Below are 22,401 nucleotides of genomic sequence, written 5' to 3'. Positions count from 1 at the left end.
TTTTTTTAAAAAAAGAAGATTTTATATCTTCATTTACTTCTGAAATTAAGCTATGGTTCCAAGGCGAGATTTTACATAATATATGGTTGGATAAAGAACTGAAAAAATTGGATCGTGAAATTCTCCCAATATATTATTATCTTTCTATTCTTTTTAAGTAGCCAGCTAGGTATGGATTATACTTGAAGTCATCGTGTAAACTTCAATGGGGAAAAATAAGATGATTCCCAAAGTGCAATGCATGCATTGAAATAATGAAGTTATTTGGCCTACAAATCATTTCAAACTTCAATGTAAATTAGTCAACACCACAATCACAGCTTCCAATTCTATTGACCTTGCTTCGAATTCATGCAAAGGCCAAAAGCCAAAAGCTTAGCAACAAGTTGAAAAATAAATAAATATAACACGTCATCGTCCTAAGGTCACTTGTGAAATTATTTTTTTTACTGACGGCGTATCAGATAATAATCCATACATATATATATACGATCAAAACAAACAGCAGCTGTATCTTTTTCTCATCATCCATCAATTATGAAAAAGAACACAGAAGGGAAATAACATAAGTTTCAAGAATCTGTAGATCATACTAACATTTCAGAAAAAGGGTGCTAAATGGAACGATAAACGGTATCAATAGTCGGCCATTTGTAGGAACACGAAGTACAGTTTCCATGGTGGTGTTCTCGCAAATTTCGTTTCCTAGCCACATTCAACTGCAATAGATTCCTACTTGTTTGTGGGACTGCAGTTGCTCTGAATCAGAAGCATATGCAAGTCATTGGCTTTCTCCGTCAACCCGACATCTTCAAATGCAGTCAAAACGTTGTTACAAGCAGATATATTGAACTCAGTAGTTGTCGACTGCTTCCATTGATTAAAAGCCTCTACCACTTCTTTCATGTGCCCAAGAATAAGATATGACGAAAGAATGCATATGTAATTTCTGCTTGTCATTTTTTGTTTTGTCATTCTTAGAGATTTCCATATCTGATCAATTTTATCTTTGTTCCCCAAGCCTGCGTACAACATCACAAGGAAGTCGTATGTTATCCATTCCCTTTGTGTGATCCCTTTCTCAATTTCAATAGGAGAGCTCGAATTGGTACTCACAAGACGGCTAGCAGTTACATAAACATTTACAAGGTTGATAAATCTCTTCCAATCCTCATTGCAACCAGAGTCGCATCTCATTTCCTCCAGAACCCTTTGAACTTGATCAATACTTAGAGATGCAGCACACGAACTTATCCAAAGATTGTAGGTAAAGATATCTGGTGCAACATTCTGTCTTTTCAGTTCTTCAACAACGGAAGAAACCTTCTCTACTTGCCCAACTGACATGTAAAGTGTCATAATCTCGTTGTAGGGAAGGGCAGAGAATGAGAGGTTTGACCCCTTTATCCTCTCAAAAAGCTCTTCTGCCTTTTCAGTCAATTTTGCAGCGGCATAACAGTGGAGAAGAGCGGTGTATGTTTCACTAGTCTTCGCAGTCGGAGGTAAGCATTCGAAATAGCGTTCAGCAGCATCAACACCAAAAACCTTTGTCATCAAGTCAATACGAATGGCATAGTCGGTATCTGATAACTTGTATTCTTCATGACTAACCATCCATTCAGATATCTGCAAGCTTGATTTGGTAAGATAAGAGAGTTGACAATCAATTCTAATGGTGAAATCAAAAGCCACACAAACAACAAGGTACAAACATTTCCACACAAATGCAAGGTGAAACTTTGTTTCCGATATTACTCCTTTTGAAGTATATTAGAAAGGGGGGGAAAACTAACCCAAATGTTGCAAGGTGCAACTCATTAACAAATATAATAAGAAAAGTGGAAAAACAATTGAGACATCCCTATATGTATACATATAATGGCACCGGACCTTTATATTTCACACTCCTGAAATAACTCATCCTGGATATTTGTATTAAGTTCCCTTCAAAACAAACTTCCATAACATGCCCTTTTATAACTGACAAAAAGAACACCTTAAGTGGCAAGTGACTCTGAGACAATATAATAGAAATCGATTCAATTTATTAAAACTGTGAATTGATAACCATGTTTTCCGTTTCATTAGATCAAAGGAACTGAATAACTCTAAAGTGAAGGAGGTAAATAGAGCACTTCAAGCAAACCTTAAAGTAGAGAATATAAAGCCTACTACAGATGACGATAGATATTTATCCATAGTAAACATGACCATAAAATTACTGCTTCTGTATAGCTAAACATCTAAGCTAATCAAATGCCAATGCCTGATGTGTTGCTAAAAATCTTACACAGACGAGAGATATTAACCAAATATATATAGTCAGATACTCTGTCATTCGTCGGTTGTTTAACATTAACATTAGATTAAGACAAGCTCCAAGCTGATAGCATTCTTAATCAATGGGTTACTAGTCAATCATAATTACTCAAACCTAATGATTCAAAAACTATATTTCTCAAGCCACAAATAACGAAAGATTCATCAAGGATTATTAAGCTAATAACGGATTTCTAGATTCTTTAGGCAAAATCAAACCAACCCCATTACACATAAAATATTAATTTCACTTTAATTGACTTCAATCGCACTAAAACCTTAAAAACATATAGAAGGAAAAGTACCTCGAGAGCATGCTTGAAACGTTGGGATTTTCTAAGGTCTTTAGAAATTTGGCGGAGGTCGGAGATGGAAACCCGGTTGCCCTCACCCACCCATTTCTCTATAACGGTTGTGGCGCTCCGTTTTGGCAGCCGCAACCTAAAAATGCGGATTTTCAGATCATCGGTCTCCGAATCAATGGGGTAATCGTCCACGTATTCGGTGCTGACGGAACCCGACGAAAACAGCCTCGACATGCACCATTGATTGCTTCTTCTGCATATGCATATACATGTATGTATTTCACAAATTTGAAAAGTTAAATCTTTGGGAATTGAAAGGATTTAATTTTGAAACAGCTGATGAGAGTTGTAAACGGGATTCAGTTTAAAAATTTAGTCTTATTTTTCCATTAATTGGTAAATTATGAGAATAAAGATAGTTACCGTCTGAAACCAAGTAAGAGGGAGCGCGACGCCATGGAAATTGATAGAGATCTTTCTAGCTTTAGCTTCACTAAGTTTTTTTACTAGCTTTTGCCAGCAACCGGGGTTTTTAGTTAGAGTGAATTACACTAGAGGTCACTTATTTTATAGTAAAGATGAAAAATGAAACATAGAATTTCAAAACATTAGAATTTAATTTTTTAATTAATTGATTATTATAATCAAGTCACTCTTATGTTAAATCACAACCAGAAATGTGACGTTGAGTATTTTAATCATAAAAATCTATTTATTTTAAAATATTATAATTAAGGCACTCAATTAATCGATTGTAATAATCAAGTCACGTGCAATATAAAAACTAATCATTTATAGGGACCGATGTACCTCAAATTTCATCATAAGATTCACTTCTATCTTCTCATTTAATTTATCAAGTGGATTTTAAATAATGTCTCTCAAAATTTACTTAATTCCATAAAGTGTTCAAACTTCTTAATCCGATCTATGTCAAATTTCTTAATCAGATCTATGTCAAGATTGGTGTTCATCATAAGATTGAACACCAATCTTTAAGAAATTCAAAACTCAAATCGCTAATTTGTTATAAATTTAATTTTGCGATTCAATTTTGTTTTTGAAAATTCAACGACTCAATTATAGTCTTATTATAAAGGAAGTGGTGTATGGTGTACTTTACTCTTTTAATTTATATTATGTTTTTGGATTCGAACGAGACTAATTACTTAGGGGTTGTTTGTTTACTTCAGAATGATTAAGCGCTAAATGATTCAAATACTGAATGATTCAGATGCTCTATATGAATTAGCTCTGAATGTGACATGTTGTTTGATAATGGCTCTGAATAATTCAGAATGTACTTCCGTGATAAATCATTCAGCACTATTTTGTTGAATCAGTCAGCACTAAATCATTCAGATGTGCGAAACAAACGCGCTGAATGCTGAACGATTCAACATTCAGCACTGAATGGTTTAACATTCAACGCTGAATGATTCCATTAAGAGGCAAACAAACAACCCCTTAACTTATACTTGGGGAGTTTTCAAAATTAGGGAAGGAAAAAAACTAAGGGTAAATTATATGTTTAGTACCTTAATTAGCATTTTTCTTCTATTTTGATCATTCAAGTATTTTCTTTCCAAAATCATACCTAATATTACATTTTGATTTTATTTTGGTCACTTATTGTTAAAAATTAACAAAATTGATGATGTGACATTTTTATTTTAGTTTTCAATGATGACATGACATTTCCTTATGATGACATGTTAGCATCATCGTTAATTTCTAACGGTATTGGACCAAAATGAAATCAAAACTAAATGTTAGGTATGCTTATTTAAAAAATAGTTGAATGACCAAAACGAAACAAAAATATAATTGGAGTGCTAAACTTGTAGTTTACCCAAAAATTTAAAATCAATGAGTTATGACATAATTTTATAAGATGAATATTTTTAAAAATAAGTAAAATAAGTCCGATAATCTTTTTCTGAAATAAAATTTAATTACATTAACATAGACGGCTGAGACCAATACGAGCATCATATTATGTTATCCTACATTCATTACTTTGAGAGGAGGTTCATTTCTTTGAATTAAGTTGGATCAGTTAGTTGTTTATAGTATGTGTAAAACAAAGTCCATTGGTGTTCACTCTTTCTATCGTTGATTCATTGGTTTCTGAAGCACGGTGCATTTGGCCGTCCGTTTCGAATTTATTCATTGTTTGTTGCTTATTCTCCAAGATGTAGAATGGAACTTGAATGCTTAACATCCAAGTAACCGTGACAGAAAATTCGTTTAACAATCTTGCCCTTTTTAATCAGACAAAATAAGATGTGTTTTTGTCCAGAAACTCCTAACTTGATCGCATTGCTTGCAACAAAAAAGAAACTTCGAATAGTTGTAGAAGAAGCATAGTGAATATTAAAAAAGGACTATGAAGTAAGAGAATAAAGTTGGATGAAGAGATCCATAGGTGAGAATGCTTGAATTTCGTTCGTGGTATGAATCATCTCACTGAATTCCAACTCAAATTGTTTAAATTTAAAAGAAAGAAGCAGGATGAATGTGAGAAGAAATTAAAATAGTTTGGGGTTGTCCGAAAGAGAAGGGAATAGATGAGCCAGACATATGCATGTGAACATCTGCCACATGAGACACAAGCAAACAAGTTTGGAATGGATGCAAGAAGAGTAGTACCAAAGTATTACCACAACTGAAAACAACTAGGAGAAAGATAAGGTGACAAATGAACACGTGACAAAAAAACATGGCAAGAAATTTATGCTAGGGACCACGGGTGTTCTGGATTTCGAAAACTTTTACATAGAAAGCAAACTTACGTTGAGGCGACAGCTAAAGGCAGCCCTTCAGGCACCGCAACAACTACAATTGTGACCTACAAAGTTGAAAATGTCAAGAGATACAAAAACAAATATCCCCTTAAGCGTGCACATAAGACAGGCAATTGGACAAAGGGTGATAGATAAAGGAGCACATACTGCAACAGTGAAATCTTAATGGCTCAATCTACAGCACCACCCACACTTGTTTTGCCTGCAACAAGCTCCTTTCTTCCATTTGGGTCTTCAGTATGGCCGGTGAAGTACCTAAGTCATTCAAAGAACCTTAAGAACAGACCAGATAGCAGAGCCGCTGAAAAACAGAAGGTGGGAGAAGCAAAAGATATATTGTCATTGTGGTTTGTTTAAGTTTGGTATGTATGATAGTTACTTTTTACGTATTTTTTTAGACATTGATGTGAAATTGCTTCTTGGGGAAGATATAGCGAGGGTTTGTTTAAGTATCTTTCTCGTTTTTGTAAGGAAGGTGGTTTGAGTATAGTGGAAGTGGAGGGGTATTTGGTAAAAAATGGAAATTATAATTTTTTTTTGGTAAATTAGATATAAAATCCTTGTTTAGAGAGATAATTGATGTTTTAGTAATAGTTTAGGGGTAAAACTAAATATTAACCTTTTATTAACGTTACCACGTCATCAATTTAACGGGATGACGGTGGAGTAATTGATTTGTTACAAATCGATAATATTAACGACTAATTTGTTACTTTTGAAACTTTAGTGGAGAAAACAAAAACTTACTCAGACAATCATAATTGATATAGTTTACCCTTATTTGTTTCTAAATAATAATAAGAAAGGCATTCATTCAACCAATCATTCTTTGCTGCAGTTACCAAATTTGCTCATTCTCTTTGGTAGTTCAAGGATTACAAGCAAATCGAGGAGATCTTTGGGGACAGTGGTAGTGGCCGTTCACGGCCAACTCCTTGCCCTTTCGTTCAATTTTTTGTTATTTTCTTTTATTTTTACTAGTTTTCAATTTTATTTTTATCATAGTTTAATATTAATATTTTCTATTGTTCTTTTTTCTAGTAAAGAATATCATGACTATCGATGTTTGTGGACTTCCGTTTGAGGTTTATTTTTTAGTTTTTCTTATTGGTTTGTATTTCAAAATGCTTCTATGGATGTGATTGCCTTTTAGGGGAGATTGCCCTCTCCGTTTGTTGTTTTGGATATTCTTCAAGTTTTTCTCCTCCATAGCTAGTGCTCGGAACCGTTGGTGCAATCAGTTTATATACGTCGTTGTTTCACTTGTTCATATTTTTGCTTATCAAACTAACATTAGGCGATCATTGTAAAATTTTATGATAATCTCGACTGTGTTTATTCAATCTGTAATTGTCAATACGTTATTGATATAGTTTCCAATAAATGAATATTTTTCCCATATTACTTTAAAAAAATAAAATAAAAATCAACCAATCATTCAAAACATTTATTAATCTCAATTTGAGGGACTAAACTATCACAATATCAAGTATAGAAAATGTCGATAAACATTTATTAATCCCAATTCATTCAACCAGCCAGTCATTCAAAAAATATTAATCGACTTCTAAATATTTTTAAAAAATAAATAATATTTAAAAATAGCAAGTAAAAAATATTCAAGAGTATAAAAGTTACCTCCTCCAATAGCATACTTACAGCTATTTTGTATGGATCAAATATATTTCTTATTAATCTAATATGTCATATCGTTTTATTTAATGACAATTAACGATATAATGATTATTTTGTACCGTAAAAAATAATATAATAATTATTTTATAATCAATTCAACAATTTAATAATTATCCTAAAGTTTTTATAATTAGGAGCAATCATATTTGATTAATTGATTAAACTGTTCATCTTTTTTTATCATACTTTTTTAGGTTATGGGTTCTACATCTGCTATGAGCACTCCCATTTCATCTCCTAAAGTCCCTCTTCGGATTACTCCCATTTCATCTCTTAAAGTCCCACTTCCCCTCCCTTGTAAGTATGATTAAGATTAGATTTAAAATTTGTCATATATATATAATTAGAAGATAATATCATATTATTTTCTTATATGATTATTTTTAATTATTTTTTAAAATTATAAAATAATACAAAATTCTCTCAAAATATTATTTATAATTATTTATAATTTAATTTAATTAATATTTAATATCAATTAAATTAAAGTTTAAATTATTAAAAATACAAATTTATACAAATTATTGAATGCAAAACATCTCGAACAAAAAACAAGGAATATAGTGAAAGCCGGCCTTGACTATATATTTTAACCGAATCATTACAATTTTAATATGTATTTGAAGAATTTAAATATAAAAATTAAACTTTCACGTTTACCATACTAAAACCTGAATTTTCACCTTCAAAATCAAGGGCAAATTTCATGTAAAGTCATCGATTATTAGTAAGGTTATATTTTCATCATTCAACTTTGAAAAAGTTATATTTTGATCATTGGACTAGTCGGTTCCTATCATTTTAATCACTGTGTAATTCATTCCTAACGAAAAGATGACATGTCCTTTTAATAATTAGCCTGCTAACATATTTATCTCTCAAAGTTTACTCATTTCATTATTTAAATAAAATTTTAGAATGAATAATAATAAAATAAATAACTAATTGAAGAAAAATTAACGGTCGTCTTTAACGTGACACCATCCTAACACCAAAGTTAATGGTATAATGACTTAAATGATACAAAACGATTAGTTCAGTGATAAAAGTATGTTTTCTTAAAGTTGATGATAAAACGTAATGATATTAATAGTTAAGTGACTGTAGATGTAGTTTATCCTGGAATTAAAGAAATATCCAAAATGTTTCGTCGGTATTCTTATTTTGACACCAGAGGGCGAAGGGATGATAGGAGATGAGCAAGTGTGAAGAAGTAATTTTCAAAAGAATTATAATATATGAATTGCCAAAGAAATAATTAAAGAGAAATCTAATTTTTTATATTAGTTATTTATTTTAAAATTTTATTTATATATTTGTTTATTATTTATATATATATATATATATATCTGTCCATTTTAAAAAATATTATGAATTCGTTTCTGACCAAAAAATGCAATGGTAAGCGAAAATGGAAAAGAAAAATAATTTGGATTAAAGTCGGAAGGAAAAACCAAGGAAAATTTTCCCTTCGTCGGGACAACCCGACCCGGTTTACCGCCAATTTACTGCCGGCTTCAGTTTGTTTGATTGACCACTTTGCTTGGGATTTTCGTCCTTTTCAATTTACAGTTGAAAAGTGTTGATTTTTCGTTTCTCTTCATTTTCTCTGCTGATTTTCTCGGCATCCAAACCATGGAAAGCTTAACCCTTCACTGCGTCTCCACCGCCTCCATCACTCCTTTCTCGCTCAATTCCCGGTCTTCCCTCCATTTCCGCTCTAAAGTACCCCAACCATCCATTTTACCGCCTTCTTCATTCCCCACTCTCCGATCTCCTCGCAATTCTCTCTGGTTTTCCCCACTTCCCAAATTAAGAAACCCTTTCCTTTCCCCTACGCGTGCTACTTCTCAGAACGACAACGACCCACTACCTCAAACGACACCCCATCCTCCTCCATCTCCGCCCCAAGGAGCCAAACTCATCCCTTTCCTTATCTCAATTTCCATAGGCCTCATTGTCCGTTTCCTCGTACCCAAACCCGTTGAAGTAACCCTGCAAGCCTGGCAACTCCTCGCCATCTTTTTATCAACAATCGCCGGTCTCGTCTTAAGCCCTTTACCCGTCGGATCATGGGCTTTTTTAGGCCTCACCGTTTCCATCGTCACCGGAACGCTGTCGTTTACGACCGCCTTCAGTGCATTCACCAACGAAGTGATTTGGCTGATTGTTATTTCCTTCTTCTTCGCTCGTGGGTTCGTTAAAACGGGGCTCGGTAATAGGATCGCTACTTATTTCGTCAAATGGTTGGGAAAAAGCACCTTGGGATTGTCTTATGGGTTGACTTTGAGTGAGGCCTTGATTGCGCCGGCGATGCCTAGTACAACGGCCAGAGCTGGCGGCGTTTTCTTACCCATAATCAAGTCCTTGTCTCTGTCAGCGGGAAGTAGGCCAGGAGACTCATCATCTCGGAAGCTTGGGAGTTATCTAGTTCAATCGCAGTTTCAGGTTCGCTTATTTCTAGCTGATTATTGATGATCACATGCATAGTTTACTTATTGATTGTTGACTTGAATTTATAGGTGACAATAATTAATTTTATACTTCTAAATTGTGGAAGAAGACTTAAGTTAGTGTCATAGATTCATCTGGATTCTTTGTCTGAACTTAAGTTAGTGTCATAGATTCATCTGGATACTTTGTCTGAATAAAGTCGTCTCTTTTTTATTTCTATGTCCTATTGGAACTCATGAATCTATGTTACCATATAGATATTGTTTAATGCTTTGTTTTGCATCAGTGTCTTTAAGGGATGGACTCTGTATTTTATGTCATGAATGCGAAATAAAAAAGTTATATTAAAAATTTACGGAGTGTGAAATTAGAAAATATAAAGAAAATATCTAAACTATGTGGGAATTTTAATTTTTCAAGCATCTCCTCAATTCATCCCTGGACTTCCTTTTGACTCATGCATTGCTAATGGATGGTCAATGACAGGCTTCTGGCAACTCCAGTGCTCTTTTCCTTACTGCTGCAGCTCAAAATTTGCTTTGCCTCAAATTAGCCGAGGAGCTTGGTATTATTGTTATAAATCCTTGGGTTTCATGGTTCAAGGCTGCTAGTTTACCCGCACTTGTTTCTCTACTGCTAACTCCGCTTATTTTATACAAGCTTTACCCCCCTGAAATCAAAGATACTCCCGACGCCCCGGCAATGGCGGCAAAGAAACTAGAGAAGATGGGTCCCGTCACGAGAAATGAATGGATCATGGTTGGAACTATGCTTCTTGCAGTTACTCTGTGGGTCTGTGGGTAAGTGACATCTCATCTTACCAATTCAAGTTCCTTTGTATTTAGAGCAGAGAAGTTGATGTCGTCGTCTTCTTTTTGGTTGGTAGAAGTCGATGACTTCGTATCTAGTTTTGTGTGTGCATGAAATTTGTATATGTTTATCACTCTATCTATATAATTGTCAATATGTTCCATCTCACCTGTGTGTCATAATGAGGGTTAAACTTCAATCCTATGGAGATTTAGAGGGTTAGGACATTTCTTATTTTGTGGAATGTAGTTACAAGTATTGAAGCATGATTGTTCATAAAATTTTACAATAACTTGCCCTTTGCAGGTGGTTTATCACACCGACACATTGATATATTTTCACTTGTTACTGACTAAACTTTTTAGTTTCTCTTGACATACACTAGTTTTGCCGGCAGCCGGAGTTGATTCCATGTTATTCACCCCTTCTAAATTTTAAGGAAATGGAAACCATTTTGTCCATTCCGTTTGCAGAATGAATCAGATTTTTATCTTTGACTTGCATGAGTGTAGCAATAACCATTCTCCTTATCATTTGAGGACATGAGCCGCAAGTTCGAAGCTCTGGCTTTTTTGGTTTGTTTATCTTCTGAATAAGTAATTTACAATTTTTTCTTTTTATTAATATTTCCTGAACCGTGTGCAGAGATGCCATCGGTATACCAAGTGTCGTGGCTGCAATGATTGGTTTGTCAATACTCCTCCTGTTAGGAGTGCTCGATTGGGATGACTGCTTGAGCGAAAAATCGGCATGGGATACATTGGCCTGGTTCGCTGTTTTGGTAGGCATGGCAGGCCAATTGACAAACGTCGGGATAGTGAGTTGGATGTCCGGTTGTGTTGCTAAAATCCTTCAATCTCTCTCATTAAGCTGGCCTGGTGCATTTGTTGTTCTTCAGGCATCATACTTTTTCATCCACTACCTATTTGCAAGCCAAACTGGTCATGTAGGAGCATTATACTCCGCTTTTCTTGCTATGCATGTAGCAGCCAGAGTACCCGGTGTATTAGCAGCGTTGGCTCTTGCTTTCAATACCAATCTTTTCGGTGCACTAACCCATTATAGCAGCGGTCAGGCTGCCGTCTACTATGGAAGTATGACTTTGTTTCCTCACTTTCTATATACTGTACTTTCTTGCACTTCCTTTCTCATGCATTTATATACACATGCATGTATGAGTGCATGCATTTTAGGAGTCATTTAGCAAGAGATGAACCACAAAGCATTTTGCATGTCATGCAAAATGAATGTTCATGTTAATTAAGGATGATTTGTTTTATTTACAGCTGGATATGTAGAGCTACCCGACCTATTCAAAATGGGTTTCGTAATGGCCATTGTTAATGCCATCATCTGGGGAGGTGTTGGAGCTTTGTGGTGGAAACTTTTGGGTCTCTACTGACTCAATTCCAACTCTATTTTACTTGAAAGAGATGTATATGTATATTTGGTAAGACATTTTTCGTAGTTATATCTTTGGTTTCCTACTTTTATGTTCTAATTGCCTATTGAACATTTAAGCAAAGTTTATACCGCCTCGAATATGATTTTTTTGGTTTGGGGGGGGGGTATCATGGGTTTATGGTTGACTTGCAATAAATTTTAATATTTTAATGCTAATTAGGGGTGAGCAAAATTAGGTAGATTTCGCTTGAAAAAAATATTATTATTTTAATTATGAGTTGAGTTATTTGGGTCAGAATTAGTATTGGAATCTAAATCTGATCTTATTTTATATTGATTTAATATTTTTTGTCAAAATTTATTTTTGAAACTAAATAATTTTATGCAAATCTTCCCAAATGTAAATGGATAGGTTAAATAGGTGGTAGTGGGAAGAAGAGGGTCTGAAATGAAGGGCAGGTGAATGAGAATGAAGTTCCTCCGTCAGTAGTTGAAGACCATTTCGCTATAACAAGTGGTTCTGCCACACCTCAGCCTGTTTTGTGGCAGAGCTGCCTCCACCGTTACTTTATAACTTACCAATGGGATTCCTGTTTTTAACCACTTTCTTCTCCCCCGGTACTATATTTCTTTCATTTTGACCATCCGCTTTAGGAACTTTCAACACCACAACCATTCATTCCAAGGGTGAGCGACTCATTTTAGAAAAAAAATTCGAGTTGAGTTATAAAATAAAATTCGAATAACTCGAAACTTTTAGTAATTACTAAATTGATTTTTAAATTTGAATCAAATATCTTAATTTTGCATGATATACGTATATCATATATAAAAAATATAAAGAAATATATATGTATATTGTTTATGATTATAGAAAATCGTTTAATTAAAATAAAATATTATTGTAATATTATAAATATTTATAATTAAATTTAAACATAAATTCAAATAATTTGACTCAAAAAATTTAAATTAAGTTTGAGTTTTGAAATATAACTCCACTCAATTTTTTTCAAAACGACTCAATTCTCGCCCTTAATTCATTCAACTACAAATAAATAATAATAGCTGCCCCTTTACTTTCCCCATCCAACCCAATGATTCGATTCAATGCAAGTAATAGTGTAGGGTTTAAATCATAGGTACAGCAGAAGACAACAATAAAAAAATATTTTCCATATAATAATATACTATAGAAATGGAATATTAATATTTATCAACTAAATTAACATGCAAATAGCTTCAGAACTTTTAAAAGTTAATTCCAATGCTAAAAGCTGATGAACTTTTGAAAAAAGTATCCATATTTCATAAAAATAGAGGGGCCAAATTATTCTAAGTTAAAATATGTGGAATAAATCTAAAATATGAGTATAGTAGAAGGGCCAAAGCCATAATCTGACCTAAAGTCTATTGCCGACCAATTTCTTAACATAATCGTAAAAGGCTTGGAAAGGAAAGGACAAATGATAATGAGCAGATACAAGCATATAATAATAATATAATGCACAATGCGATTATTATAAATATATTAATCTGATAATTCCAAGAAAACGTCTTCCAAACATTAAGCTTAGAAAATATCTCAATCATCAGCCCCCTTATTGTGAAGAAAACAATTAAGAAAGAGTGCACATAGCCTGCCTCGTTGCAATTAGAAAGCTTCAACTGTAAAAAGAATATAGCCAGTGAAATACTAAGGGCATCTTTAGCAGTACTTCAATGGTTTATAAACTGAGGCATGTCTCCTCAGAACAAGTAACCGAAGGGAATCAAGGGATAGTGGAACCAAGCAACTTCTCCATACAAAAATAACCAGAGAAGTAAAATACTACCATTGACTTCACTCTTGTTTCTCCTCCTCGCGTTTGGGAGCTTCTTTGATCTCATCTGTTGCATCATCCTAAATGGATGAAAACAAATAATCGTTATTCGTTAATAAAGAGAGAGAAAAAAGTATAAAAAGGAACATATGTAGATGGGGGAAAAGCAAAGTGCTTCGGGTCTAAGTTCTTACCTGCATATCAGAGGTCCACAAGGTGAGGTTGTCTCGAAGAAGTTGCATTATCAAAGTGCTGTCCTTGTATGAATCCTCTCCAAGGGTATCCAGCTCTGCAATGGCTTCATCAAAAGCCTGAGCAAAGAAACAAAACATGTTGATGGAATAGAATTCGAAGACTAAACAATGAATCTCCGAACAAAGACTGAACCGAAATTCTGAAACTCGGTACTTTACCTGTTTTGCAAGACTGCAAGCACGATCAGGAGAATTTAATATCTCATAGTAGAAGACGGAAAAGTTCAGAGCCAACCCTAAACGAATAGGGTGAGTTGGAGCCAGCTCAGAATTTGCAATGTCCTGAAAAGAAAACAGAACAAAAGATATGTATATAACACCAATAAAGGACCTTAACTGTGAACAAAACAAGTCATAATCACTTTAGCAAACTTTAAAAGAACAAGGTAAAGATCTTGCAACTCAAACATAAAAGTAATATATATATATATATATATATATACATATAAGAAAATAGAATCAGATCCACAACATTTCAAGAGTTCAGATAATAACAGTAGCAGTAATAAAGAATTGCATCAAATTGTGAAATAACTCCAAATGGCTCAATGAATCAAACCATCCAATCTTAAACAATACATCATTAGCCAGAAACAAGCAATACAAGATTCAAATCAAAGCTCCTTGACAAAATTAGGAAATATATTATTGAAACCATTTTTCTAGCAAATTTTCATTACTTTTATCTTGCAATTTGTTTGTGTCTTCTAACGCTTATGTTCCCTTATCAAGTCCAGCAATTTGAAGCAAATCCCGATGTGGTAAGAAATAAGCAACACATCGCAAAACTGCAAATGTGGATCGATAAACTAGATTCACCTAAATGAATCAAACTATGCATCAATTGAGCAACAACCAGATTCAAAATATATATGAACACAATTCATCATGATTCAAGTTTAAAATTAACCAAATCTAGGCTAACAAATGCAAGGATAAAATTAAATTACAAAAATGTCAATAAACCTGAGCATTTTTATACGAAGTGAGAGTATTCTCGGCAGCGGCTTTCCTGTCATCGCCAGTCTTGAACTCAGCCAAGTACCTATGGTAATCTCCCTTCATTTTCAGATAAAAGACCTTGGAATCCCCGCTCTTAGCTGCCGGAACGAGCTTCTCGTCGAGGAGCTTCAAAATTCCGGCGCAAATATCGGACAACTCGGCCTCGATCTTGGTCCTGTACTCGCAGATATCGGAGACGTGGTCGGTGTTACCACGTCCTTCCTCCTTCTGCTCGATGGAGGAAACGATCCTCCAGGAGGCGCGTCGGGCGCCGACCACGTTCTTGTAGGCGACGGAGAGGAGGTTTCTTTCCTCGACGGAGAGTTCGTCGGGGGCGGGGACGGCGGAGACGACGTTCTCCATGAACTTGACCATCTCCTCGTAGCGCTCGGCTTGCTCGGCGAGTTTCGCGAGGTAGACATTTTCCTCACGCGGGGAAGAGGTGGCCATGGAATTGGGTGCTGTTTGGAGGATTTTTTGGGAGTTGAGATCTGAGAGGTTGAGTTTTGGAGAAACGCTGAAAGTAGATTTTGCCTGTGGATGTCGTTTTTCTTTAATAAAAGGAACCTTCTTTTTCTTTTTTTAATCTGCATTAGATACTATTGAATTTCAGGTAAGGTATTATGTATACAATTAAATTTTTAATTTTTTAATCATAATATTAAATTTTAGTTTTAGTTTTAGTTTTAGTTTTAGTTTTAATTTACAACTTCATTTTAAGAATTGAATTTTAAGTTTACAGGTTTTGTCATTAAACTTTTAAACATTTCGTTTTTTGATATTGTACTTTTTGTTCGTGATCGCCAGTCAATCATCAATATTCATTGATCGTCATTCGCAACAAGATTAATATTAAAATATATCTTTTTATTTTATTTTTTCTCCAATTAAATTCTTATTTTACCTAATAAATATATATATCGGGTCAAATTAGATCGAATGTGAGTTTTTACCTAAAAAATATAGTAAGATATTAGTTCAAGTGAGATTCTCCTAAATCCGAATCAAATCAAATGTGGACATAAAGATTTAATTTTTAAGAAATTTGAGTGGGTCAAAACTCAATCGGACTTGACTCATGATCATACTTACTTATACTTTAAAAACTATAAATAAATTACAATTTAACGATGTAAACATAATTTTTTTTTAAAATAATGTATTAAATTAAAAATATATATCCAATACAATTAAAATTAAAATTTTAAAAATATCATTCAAATTAAAATTTTATCAATTAATTATAAACCATATCAAGAATATATTATTTTTATTTATACGTCCCTTGGTTACTTGACGAGGCATATGGTTGTAGCCGTCCTCGTGCTGACATTGATGCTTTCCGCCAAGTTATTGTGCAAAATGGTCTATGGTATATTCGTCCTTCTAAGGATTTACATGGCATAAGGGTTGTGTGCAATCCACGTGTATCTGTGAGCGCCTTGACTGGTTCTTATCAACTTTCCTCATGGCGTCACACCCATCCATCTTGTCGGTATAGCTCGGTTTATGCAGCGACTTCTAGTCATTGTTTTATTGTCTTGGAAACCTCGACAAAGACATCTGTTACAACTCCTAGGCGATTTACTGATAACTTCACTATTGGGGTTTAGAGGCTGCCTACGTATACCGTGTGAAGAGTGCTAGGACCGGATTCTACGCTAACAAAGCTATCGGTCGTAGGTTCCCACTTGTGTTTTTGGCAACATCAATACCGATCCAAACATAGGGAACGCATTTCTACTTCTAAGCATCGGCTGAACCAACTCCTTGCTGGTCCATTAACTGAGACAGACCTCTGAGAATTTGCTGCTGTGAAAGACGATTTTCATTATCATCTTTCTTGCGATGAGGTGTATTGGAGGCAATGTGCTCATGTCCGTTGGCTCGTCGATGGTGATAGAAACTCTTCTTATTTTCATGCTCGTGCAAGTTGTCGACAATGTAGAAATTCTATTTAGGGTCTATATAATTCGATAAATTTGTGGGTAGATCATCTAGACGAAATACATGGGGAGGCTGTTAACTACTTTACACATTTTTTTCGATCATCGAATCCATCATCTTCTCATGTGATATTGGATATTGTACCGGTGATCATCACATCTCATATGAATGGCACCCTTACTACCACCTATATTAGTGATGAGATATATGCTGCATTTCAGCAAATTCACCCTACAAAAGTTTCAAGTATCGATGGTCTCCCTGCAAGTTTTTTCCCATCCTTTTAGCCTCTCATTGGGGATGATACAGTCTCTCCGTCTCTCAATATTCTTCATGGTTAGGTTCACATGACTTTGGTTAATAAGATTATCCTTATCTTGATTCCTAAAGTTGTTGACCCAACTCACATGTGACAGTTAGGCCTATAGCATTATGCACTGTCATTTATAAGATCACCATGAAGGTTCCCGTTAATTAGTTGAAGTTTATCCTCCATGTTTACGTTGATGACAATCAAACCACATTTATTCCAGATCATCTTATCTTCGATAATTTTCTAGATGCACATGAGCTCATTCATTATATGAAGTCGGATGTGCATGGTTCTTCATGTAGTGCAACATATTGACAAGCTAATTCGGTAAGATTGGACGGTAGTAATTAACCACATTCTAAGGGAAGTGAATAAAGTAATACATGTTCATCGACTTTTAACTGTTTTGATAATGAACACTCATGTCCATGCATACGCGGTGTTTGAATCCAATATCTCAAGAGATAACAACAATCTCTTAACCATTTTATATTAATTGACCCTCGAATATAAAATAAAATAATATAAAATAGGATAAATGATCTAAATGGTCATTGAACCTTTAGGGCACTTGTAATTTTTTCGCCAAAACAAAATTTATTACATTTGAGTTATCCAATTTTAGGGTGCTACCAATTTAGTAACTGTTGTTAGAAAATTATTAATTTTTAATAATAAAATACTGATATATGTCATTATTTTATGAGAAAATAACATTTGACGTGTTGAACCATACCACCTTTAAGGAATTTAACGACCAAATCGATAGCAGCTTAAAAGATGAATGACTTAATTATAAATAATTTTATTTTAATAGTGAAATTACAATCAGCCTAAAACTTGAATGACCGTTTGAATAATTTAAGCTATAAAAAATAAGTAAATGGAAACCGTCTGAACTCAAAACTGAAATGAACCGAGTCAAAAGAATTTGTTGGTTGTCCACTGCAAAAGGCCAAAAAACAGAGATGTCATCCTTATCTGACACGTCCTTTTTAACATATTTTATTCCTTCCTCTTCATTCTCTGTACTTCCAGCACAGAAAAGTAATAAACAAATCCAAAATGGCTCTACAATCCCCTTCCTTTCTCTCTTCCAGTTCCCCTATTCTCTCCCGCCACCATCATCACCACCCTCTCCTCCCTCCCAACCTCAAACGCATCACCTCAATCTCCACCGACCCATCTAAGTCGGCGGCGGCGGCCTCCACCGCCTCACCTTCCATCCCAACCAAATGGAGCATCGACAGCTGGATGACCAAGAACGCTCTCCAGCTTCCCGAATACCCAGACCAAAACGACCTCGAATCTGTTCTCCAGACGCTATCCACTTTCCCTCCGGTCGTCTTTGCCGGGGAGGCGAGGAAACTCGAGGAGAAGCTAGGACAAGCTGCTCTCGGCAATGCTTTCTTGCTACAAGGTGGTGACTGTGCCGAGAGCTTCAAGGAGTTCAATGCTAATACCATTCGTGACACTTTCAGGGTCCTTCTCCAGATGGGTGTCGTCCTTATGTTCGGTGGCCAAATGCCTGTTATCAAGGTCCATCGCCTTCTCTTTTTATTTGTTTCATTTCATTCCATTCTATTTTATTATTTTGGAATTGAGATTGTTCTATTACAATAGGAAATCCTAGCCTTCCATTAATGATTGTTCTTTTATTTTAATTTTTTATCGGTAGTTTGAATTGTATAGATTTTCTTTTCCTGCCAAGAATTGCATAGTTTCATTGTTTTGGTGGGTAATTAGCTGCTCATATCAAAGATATATACTTGGTTTCTTATGTCTTCTTGATTGTTAATACTTAATTAGGTTCTTAGTTACTTCTGTGGTGATAGAATTATAATTATGGGAATTATGGGGATTGGGGCTTAAGTCACAAACTTGGTCACAGGACTGGATTATTTAAGATTACCGGCCTTTCTATCTGATAAAGCGAATTATCATATACAATGGCAGTGTAATTAATAATGTATTTAAGTACATGGCTATGATTCTTTAGGTGGGAAGAATGGCAGGTCAGTTTGCCAAGCCAAGATCAGATCCATTCGAGGAGAAGGATGGGGTGAAGCTTCCGACTTACAGAGGTGACAATATAAATGGTGATTCTTTCGATGAGAAAGAACGTGTTCCAGATCCCCATAGGATGATCAGGGCCTATTGCCAATCAGTGGCCACTTTGAACCTATTGCGGGCTTTTGCAACTGGAGGGTATGCAGCCATGCAAAGAGTCACTCAATGGAATCTAGACTTTACCGAGCACAGCGAGCAGGGGGACAGGTATTTATTTGCCTTGAATGAAGTTATTGTTTTATGCATAAAAAAGTTTGGTCTTTACAATTTTGAGATTTTAACTAAATGATGTGTTTATTAAATCAATTATTGATGTTTTGTTGTATAAAGCAGCTTGATGGAAGTTCACTTTGTACATTAGGTCTGATACATGAGAAAGTGATGTTTGATGTTTCCTTTCTTTTTACTTATCATCTATAGGTAATTTTCTCTCTAGTTCTTAACATTAGGAATGTAAGTACGGTAGATTAGAAAGGCTTTTCTTTCTTGGGTTCATGTCTGTTTTATATCTGATATTGCATTGTTATCTGGGATGCAAAATGCTTTACCCCAATATCTAGAGACCATTTACTTGAAGTTGTTCCTGTAGGATTGTTCTAGTTAATTTTCATTGAGATCTTTGATATTTTTAATGTTGGAAATGTTCTTTTTGGTTTGTCTGAGCAGGTATCGTGAACTGGCTCACCGAGTAGATGAGGCAATGGGGTTCATGGCTGCAGCTGGTCTCACAGTTGGTCACCCTATTATGACAACTACAGATTTTTGGACATCTCATGAGTGCTTGCTCTTGCCTTATGAGCAGGCACTCACTAGGGAGGATTCAACCACCGGGCTTTACTATGACTGCTCCGCGCACATGCTTTGGGTTGGGGAACGAACCCGCCAGCTTGATGGTGCTCATGTTGAATTTTTAAGGGGAGTTGCTAATCCTCTTGGAAAAGGTGCGCTTTATGCTTCAGCTAAGTGCACTAAACTTTTTATTGTGTCAATAATTTTCACTAACCATTAGGTAGTTCTTTTAAAGCAGTTGATGTTGGTGATTAGTAACTGTGAGTTTCCATACAAAAGAATTTAAGTTAGTAACTGTGAGTTTCCATACAAAAGAATTTAAGTTATCATTGTTCTGCAGGTTAGTGATAAGATGGATCCTAGTGAGCTAGTTAGGCTCATTGAAATTCTAAATCCTCTGAACAAGCCTGGCAGAACAACAGTCATCGTAAGGATGGGAGCTGAGAATATGCGAGTGAAACTTCCCCATTTGATCAGGGCGGTTCGCAGAGCTGGGCAGATTGTAACTTGGGTTAGTGACCCCATGCATGGGAACACCATTAAAGCTCCTTGTGGACTGAAAACTCGTTCCTTTGATGCCATTAGGGTACGGTTACTGAAATAATTTCTTTTCGACGACTTTTTGACTATAACCTTTTTCGAGTTACTAAAGAAGGCATTGATTTACGATATGCAAGTGTAATTTATGGAGGAAAAAAACATTTCTCAAATCCTATTATAGTAGCTCTTAATTATGATTTATGTTATTGTAGGCTGAAGTGAGGGCATTCTTCGATGTGCATGATCAAGAAGGTAGCTATCCTGGAGGAATTCATTTAGAGATGACGGGGCAGAATGTGACTGAATGTGTTGGAGGCTCAAGAACTATAACCTATAATGATTTGAGTTCGCGCTATCACACCCATTGCGATCCGAGGCTGAATGCTTCTCAATCTCTAGAGCTCGCCTTCATTATCGCAGAGCGGTTAAGAAAACGAAGGCTTGCATCAAGGAAGCTTATGGGCTCCCGTTGATCGTATATTTAGCTGGTTTTCTTAGAGAAGATGGAGGAATGGATTTTGATGCTATATATCTATGCGATATAAGACTATAGTTACTATTTAGGGTTCGTAAAATGATTTTGAATCGGCGTTTTGCTCGAGAGGCAGGTAATGATATGAACGTGGTTTGGTTTTTAATAATGGTGTCATTTTTAGATGTTATCCATGAACAAATCTTTTTAATTTTTTTTTACTTTTTTCCCGTACATGACATTATTAACTGATGTCTCTTTGACATAACTGCTTATTATATATCAAAATTATAATTACATTCTTTAAGTCATAGAAAACGTAACAAATTGAACCTATTAAACTTTTAATAGTTAAAGAGAATATTATTTTTTTTATAAAATTTAAGTTCGAGTAGTTGCGTAAATAGAATATATGTATTATCAATTCTTAAGAAAGATTTTTGAACAAAATATTATAGATAAATTTGCTCGGATAATGAGTTGAAAAAATGATTTTTTATAAGGGATGATGCAGATTTTATTAATTCAAATGGGGTGAATGTTACGGTGTTTGGAGAAGATGTTTAGACCACCCGATGTCTTCGGCATGAGACACGGTGTATTCCCGTGTGTTTGTTTGAAGAAGACATGAGATCTTTCATACTTTTTCATGAAGACATTGGGTTACGGGTGGTATTAACTATCTTCTTTATTTTATTGTAGATATAACCCTACTTAAGAAAATAAATTTCGATAATCTCTACTTGAATGTATTTTTCACTTCTCTATTTGAATAATTTTATCGAATACTATTTTATAATCTCATCAAATTATACAAAAATAATAAACTAGAATACATGTTCACTTCTGTTGAGTTAATCGATCGACGGAATTAGCCAAGAGGGGGGTGAATTGGCAATTAAAAATTCGGTGGAAGCTTTTGTAGAAAATTGAAAAGATTTGCACATTGATTTAGAGTGGTTCGACTTTCTCAATCAAAGTCTACGTCCACTACCTTAGCTATCAACACTAAGGATTTTCCAACAAATTCACTAATTTGTTGTTTCTTTTGAGGCCAAAGAGATAACCTTACAATACCCTCAAGAATATACCCCAATTCTTGAGAACACTCTTTTCCCAAAGAGAAGATTACAAATTTGCAAACTTACAAGGAAAACCTCACAAGGTAAGATGTTTGCACAATTCTAGAACAAGAAAAGAACACTCAAAGATAATTACAAATGAGCACAAATGGTGTTCTTGAAAGCAAAATGAATATTGAAAGGAAAATTGGCTTGATTTGCACAAACTTGGTGTTTGATGCTTTCTCTCTTGTTTCTCTATGATTTCTTGTTGATCAAGGGCTTCAGAACTTGTTTAAATACACCTTGAATCACTTTTGAACGTTGGGGATGATT

At 34.8% G+C, this 22,401-nt stretch overlaps 4 protein-coding genes across 5 annotated transcripts; 2 read left to right on the top strand and 2 right to left on the bottom strand.

The window, feature by feature from the left end:
- Positions 1-531: 531 nt before the first annotated feature.
- On the bottom strand, positions 532-3,116 carry LOC120134501 (pentatricopeptide repeat-containing protein At5g09450, mitochondrial-like). Its single transcript, XM_039150928.1, has 3 exons — positions 3,048-3,116; positions 2,625-2,877; positions 532-1,626 (listed from the first exon to the last, which is right to left on the bottom strand). Exons 1-3 carry the CDS (start codon positions 3,080-3,082, stop codon positions 733-735), a joined length of 1,182 nt encoding a protein of 393 aa, XP_039006859.1. The 5' UTR covers positions 3,083-3,116; the 3' UTR covers positions 532-732.
- On the top strand, positions 1,934-21,170 carry LOC120134502 (phospho-2-dehydro-3-deoxyheptonate aldolase 2, chloroplastic-like). Of its 2 annotated transcripts, XM_039150930.1 has the most exons (6): positions 1,934-1,939; positions 18,177-18,672; positions 19,133-19,410; positions 19,870-20,146; positions 20,333-20,578; positions 20,745-21,170. In XM_039150930.1, the coding sequence occupies exons 2-6, from the start codon at positions 18,199-18,201 to the stop codon at positions 21,003-21,005; spliced, it is 1,536 nt and encodes a 511-aa protein (XP_039006861.1). In that variant the 5' UTR covers positions 1,934-1,939; positions 18,177-18,198; the 3' UTR covers positions 21,006-21,170. The 2 variants fall into 2 exon arrangements, with proteins under 2 accessions (XP_039006861.1, XP_039006860.1); XM_039150929.1 differs by lacking the exon at positions 20,745-21,170 and having other exon boundaries at positions 19,870-20,144; positions 20,333-20,457.
- On the top strand, positions 8,567-11,861 carry LOC120134500 (dicarboxylate transporter 2.1, chloroplastic-like). The gene is made up of 4 exons (XM_039150927.1): positions 8,567-9,574; positions 10,067-10,380; positions 11,036-11,484; positions 11,677-11,861. The coding sequence occupies exons 1-4, from the start codon at positions 8,762-8,764 to the stop codon at positions 11,790-11,792; spliced, it is 1,692 nt and encodes a 563-aa protein (XP_039006858.1). The 5' UTR covers positions 8,567-8,761; the 3' UTR covers positions 11,793-11,861.
- LOC120134503 (14-3-3-like protein) lies at positions 13,315-22,269 on the bottom strand. Its single transcript, XM_039150931.1, has 5 exons — positions 22,244-22,269; positions 14,838-15,343; positions 14,031-14,153; positions 13,812-13,928; positions 13,315-13,697 (listed from the first exon to the last, which is right to left on the bottom strand). The coding sequence occupies exons 2-5, from the start codon at positions 15,321-15,323 to the stop codon at positions 13,638-13,640; spliced, it is 786 nt and encodes a 261-aa protein (XP_039006862.1). The 5' UTR covers positions 15,324-15,343; positions 22,244-22,269; the 3' UTR covers positions 13,315-13,637.
- Between the last annotated feature and the right edge of the window lie 132 nt (positions 22,270-22,401).

This window comes from Hibiscus syriacus, unplaced genomic scaffold (assembly GCF_006381635.1).
Source record: "Hibiscus syriacus cultivar Baekdansim isolate YM2019G1 unplaced genomic scaffold, ASM638163v2 tig00110597_pilon, whole genome shotgun sequence".
Classification (NCBI taxonomy): domain Eukaryota; kingdom Viridiplantae; phylum Streptophyta; class Magnoliopsida; order Malvales; family Malvaceae; genus Hibiscus; species Hibiscus syriacus.
The sequence above is the reverse complement of the archived record's forward strand: the minus strand, read 5'-3'. Positions and strand labels throughout refer to the sequence as shown.

Coding starts and splice junctions, on each gene's coding strand:
- LOC120134501 (XM_039150928.1), bottom strand. CDS start 3,082: ATGGCGTCGCGCTCCCTCTTACTTGGTTTCAGACG. Junction 2,878..3,047: donor CTCTTACTTGGTTTCAGACG/GTAACTATCTTT, acceptor ATGCATATGCAG/AAGAAGCAATCAATGGTGCA. Junction 1,627..2,624: donor GTTTCAAGCATGCTCTCGAG/GTACTTTTCCTT, acceptor TCAAGCTTGCAG/ATATCTGAATGGATGGTTAG.
- LOC120134503 (XM_039150931.1), bottom strand. CDS start 15,323: ATGGCCACCTCTTCCCCGCGTGAGGAAAATGTCTACCTCGCGAAACTC. Junction 14,154..14,837: donor CTTCGTATAAAAATGCTCAG/GTTTATTGACAT, acceptor TTTTCTTTTCAG/GACATTGCAAATTCTGAGCT. Junction 13,698..13,811: donor TGTGGACCTCTGATATGCAG/GTAAGAACTTAG, acceptor TCATCCATTTAG/GATGATGCAACAGATGAGAT.
- LOC120134500 (XM_039150927.1), top strand. CDS start 8,762: ATGGAAAGCTTAACCCTTCACTGCGTCTCCACCGCCTCCATCACTCCT. Junction 9,575..10,066: donor TAGTTCAATCGCAGTTTCAG/GTTCGCTTATTT, acceptor GGTCAATGACAG/GCTTCTGGCAACTCCAGTGC. Junction 11,485..11,676: donor GGCTGCCGTCTACTATGGAA/GTATGACTTTGT, acceptor TTTTATTTACAG/CTGGATATGTAGAGCTACCC.
- LOC120134502 (XM_039150930.1), top strand. CDS start 18,199: ATGGCTCTACAATCCCCTTCCTTTCTCTCTTCCAGTTCCCCTATTCTC. Junction 19,411..19,869: donor CACAGCGAGCAGGGGGACAG/GTATTTATTTGC, acceptor TTGTCTGAGCAG/GTATCGTGAACTGGCTCACC. Junction 20,147..20,332: donor CTAATCCTCTTGGAAAAGGT/GCGCTTTATGCT, acceptor ATTGTTCTGCAG/GTTAGTGATAAGATGGATCC.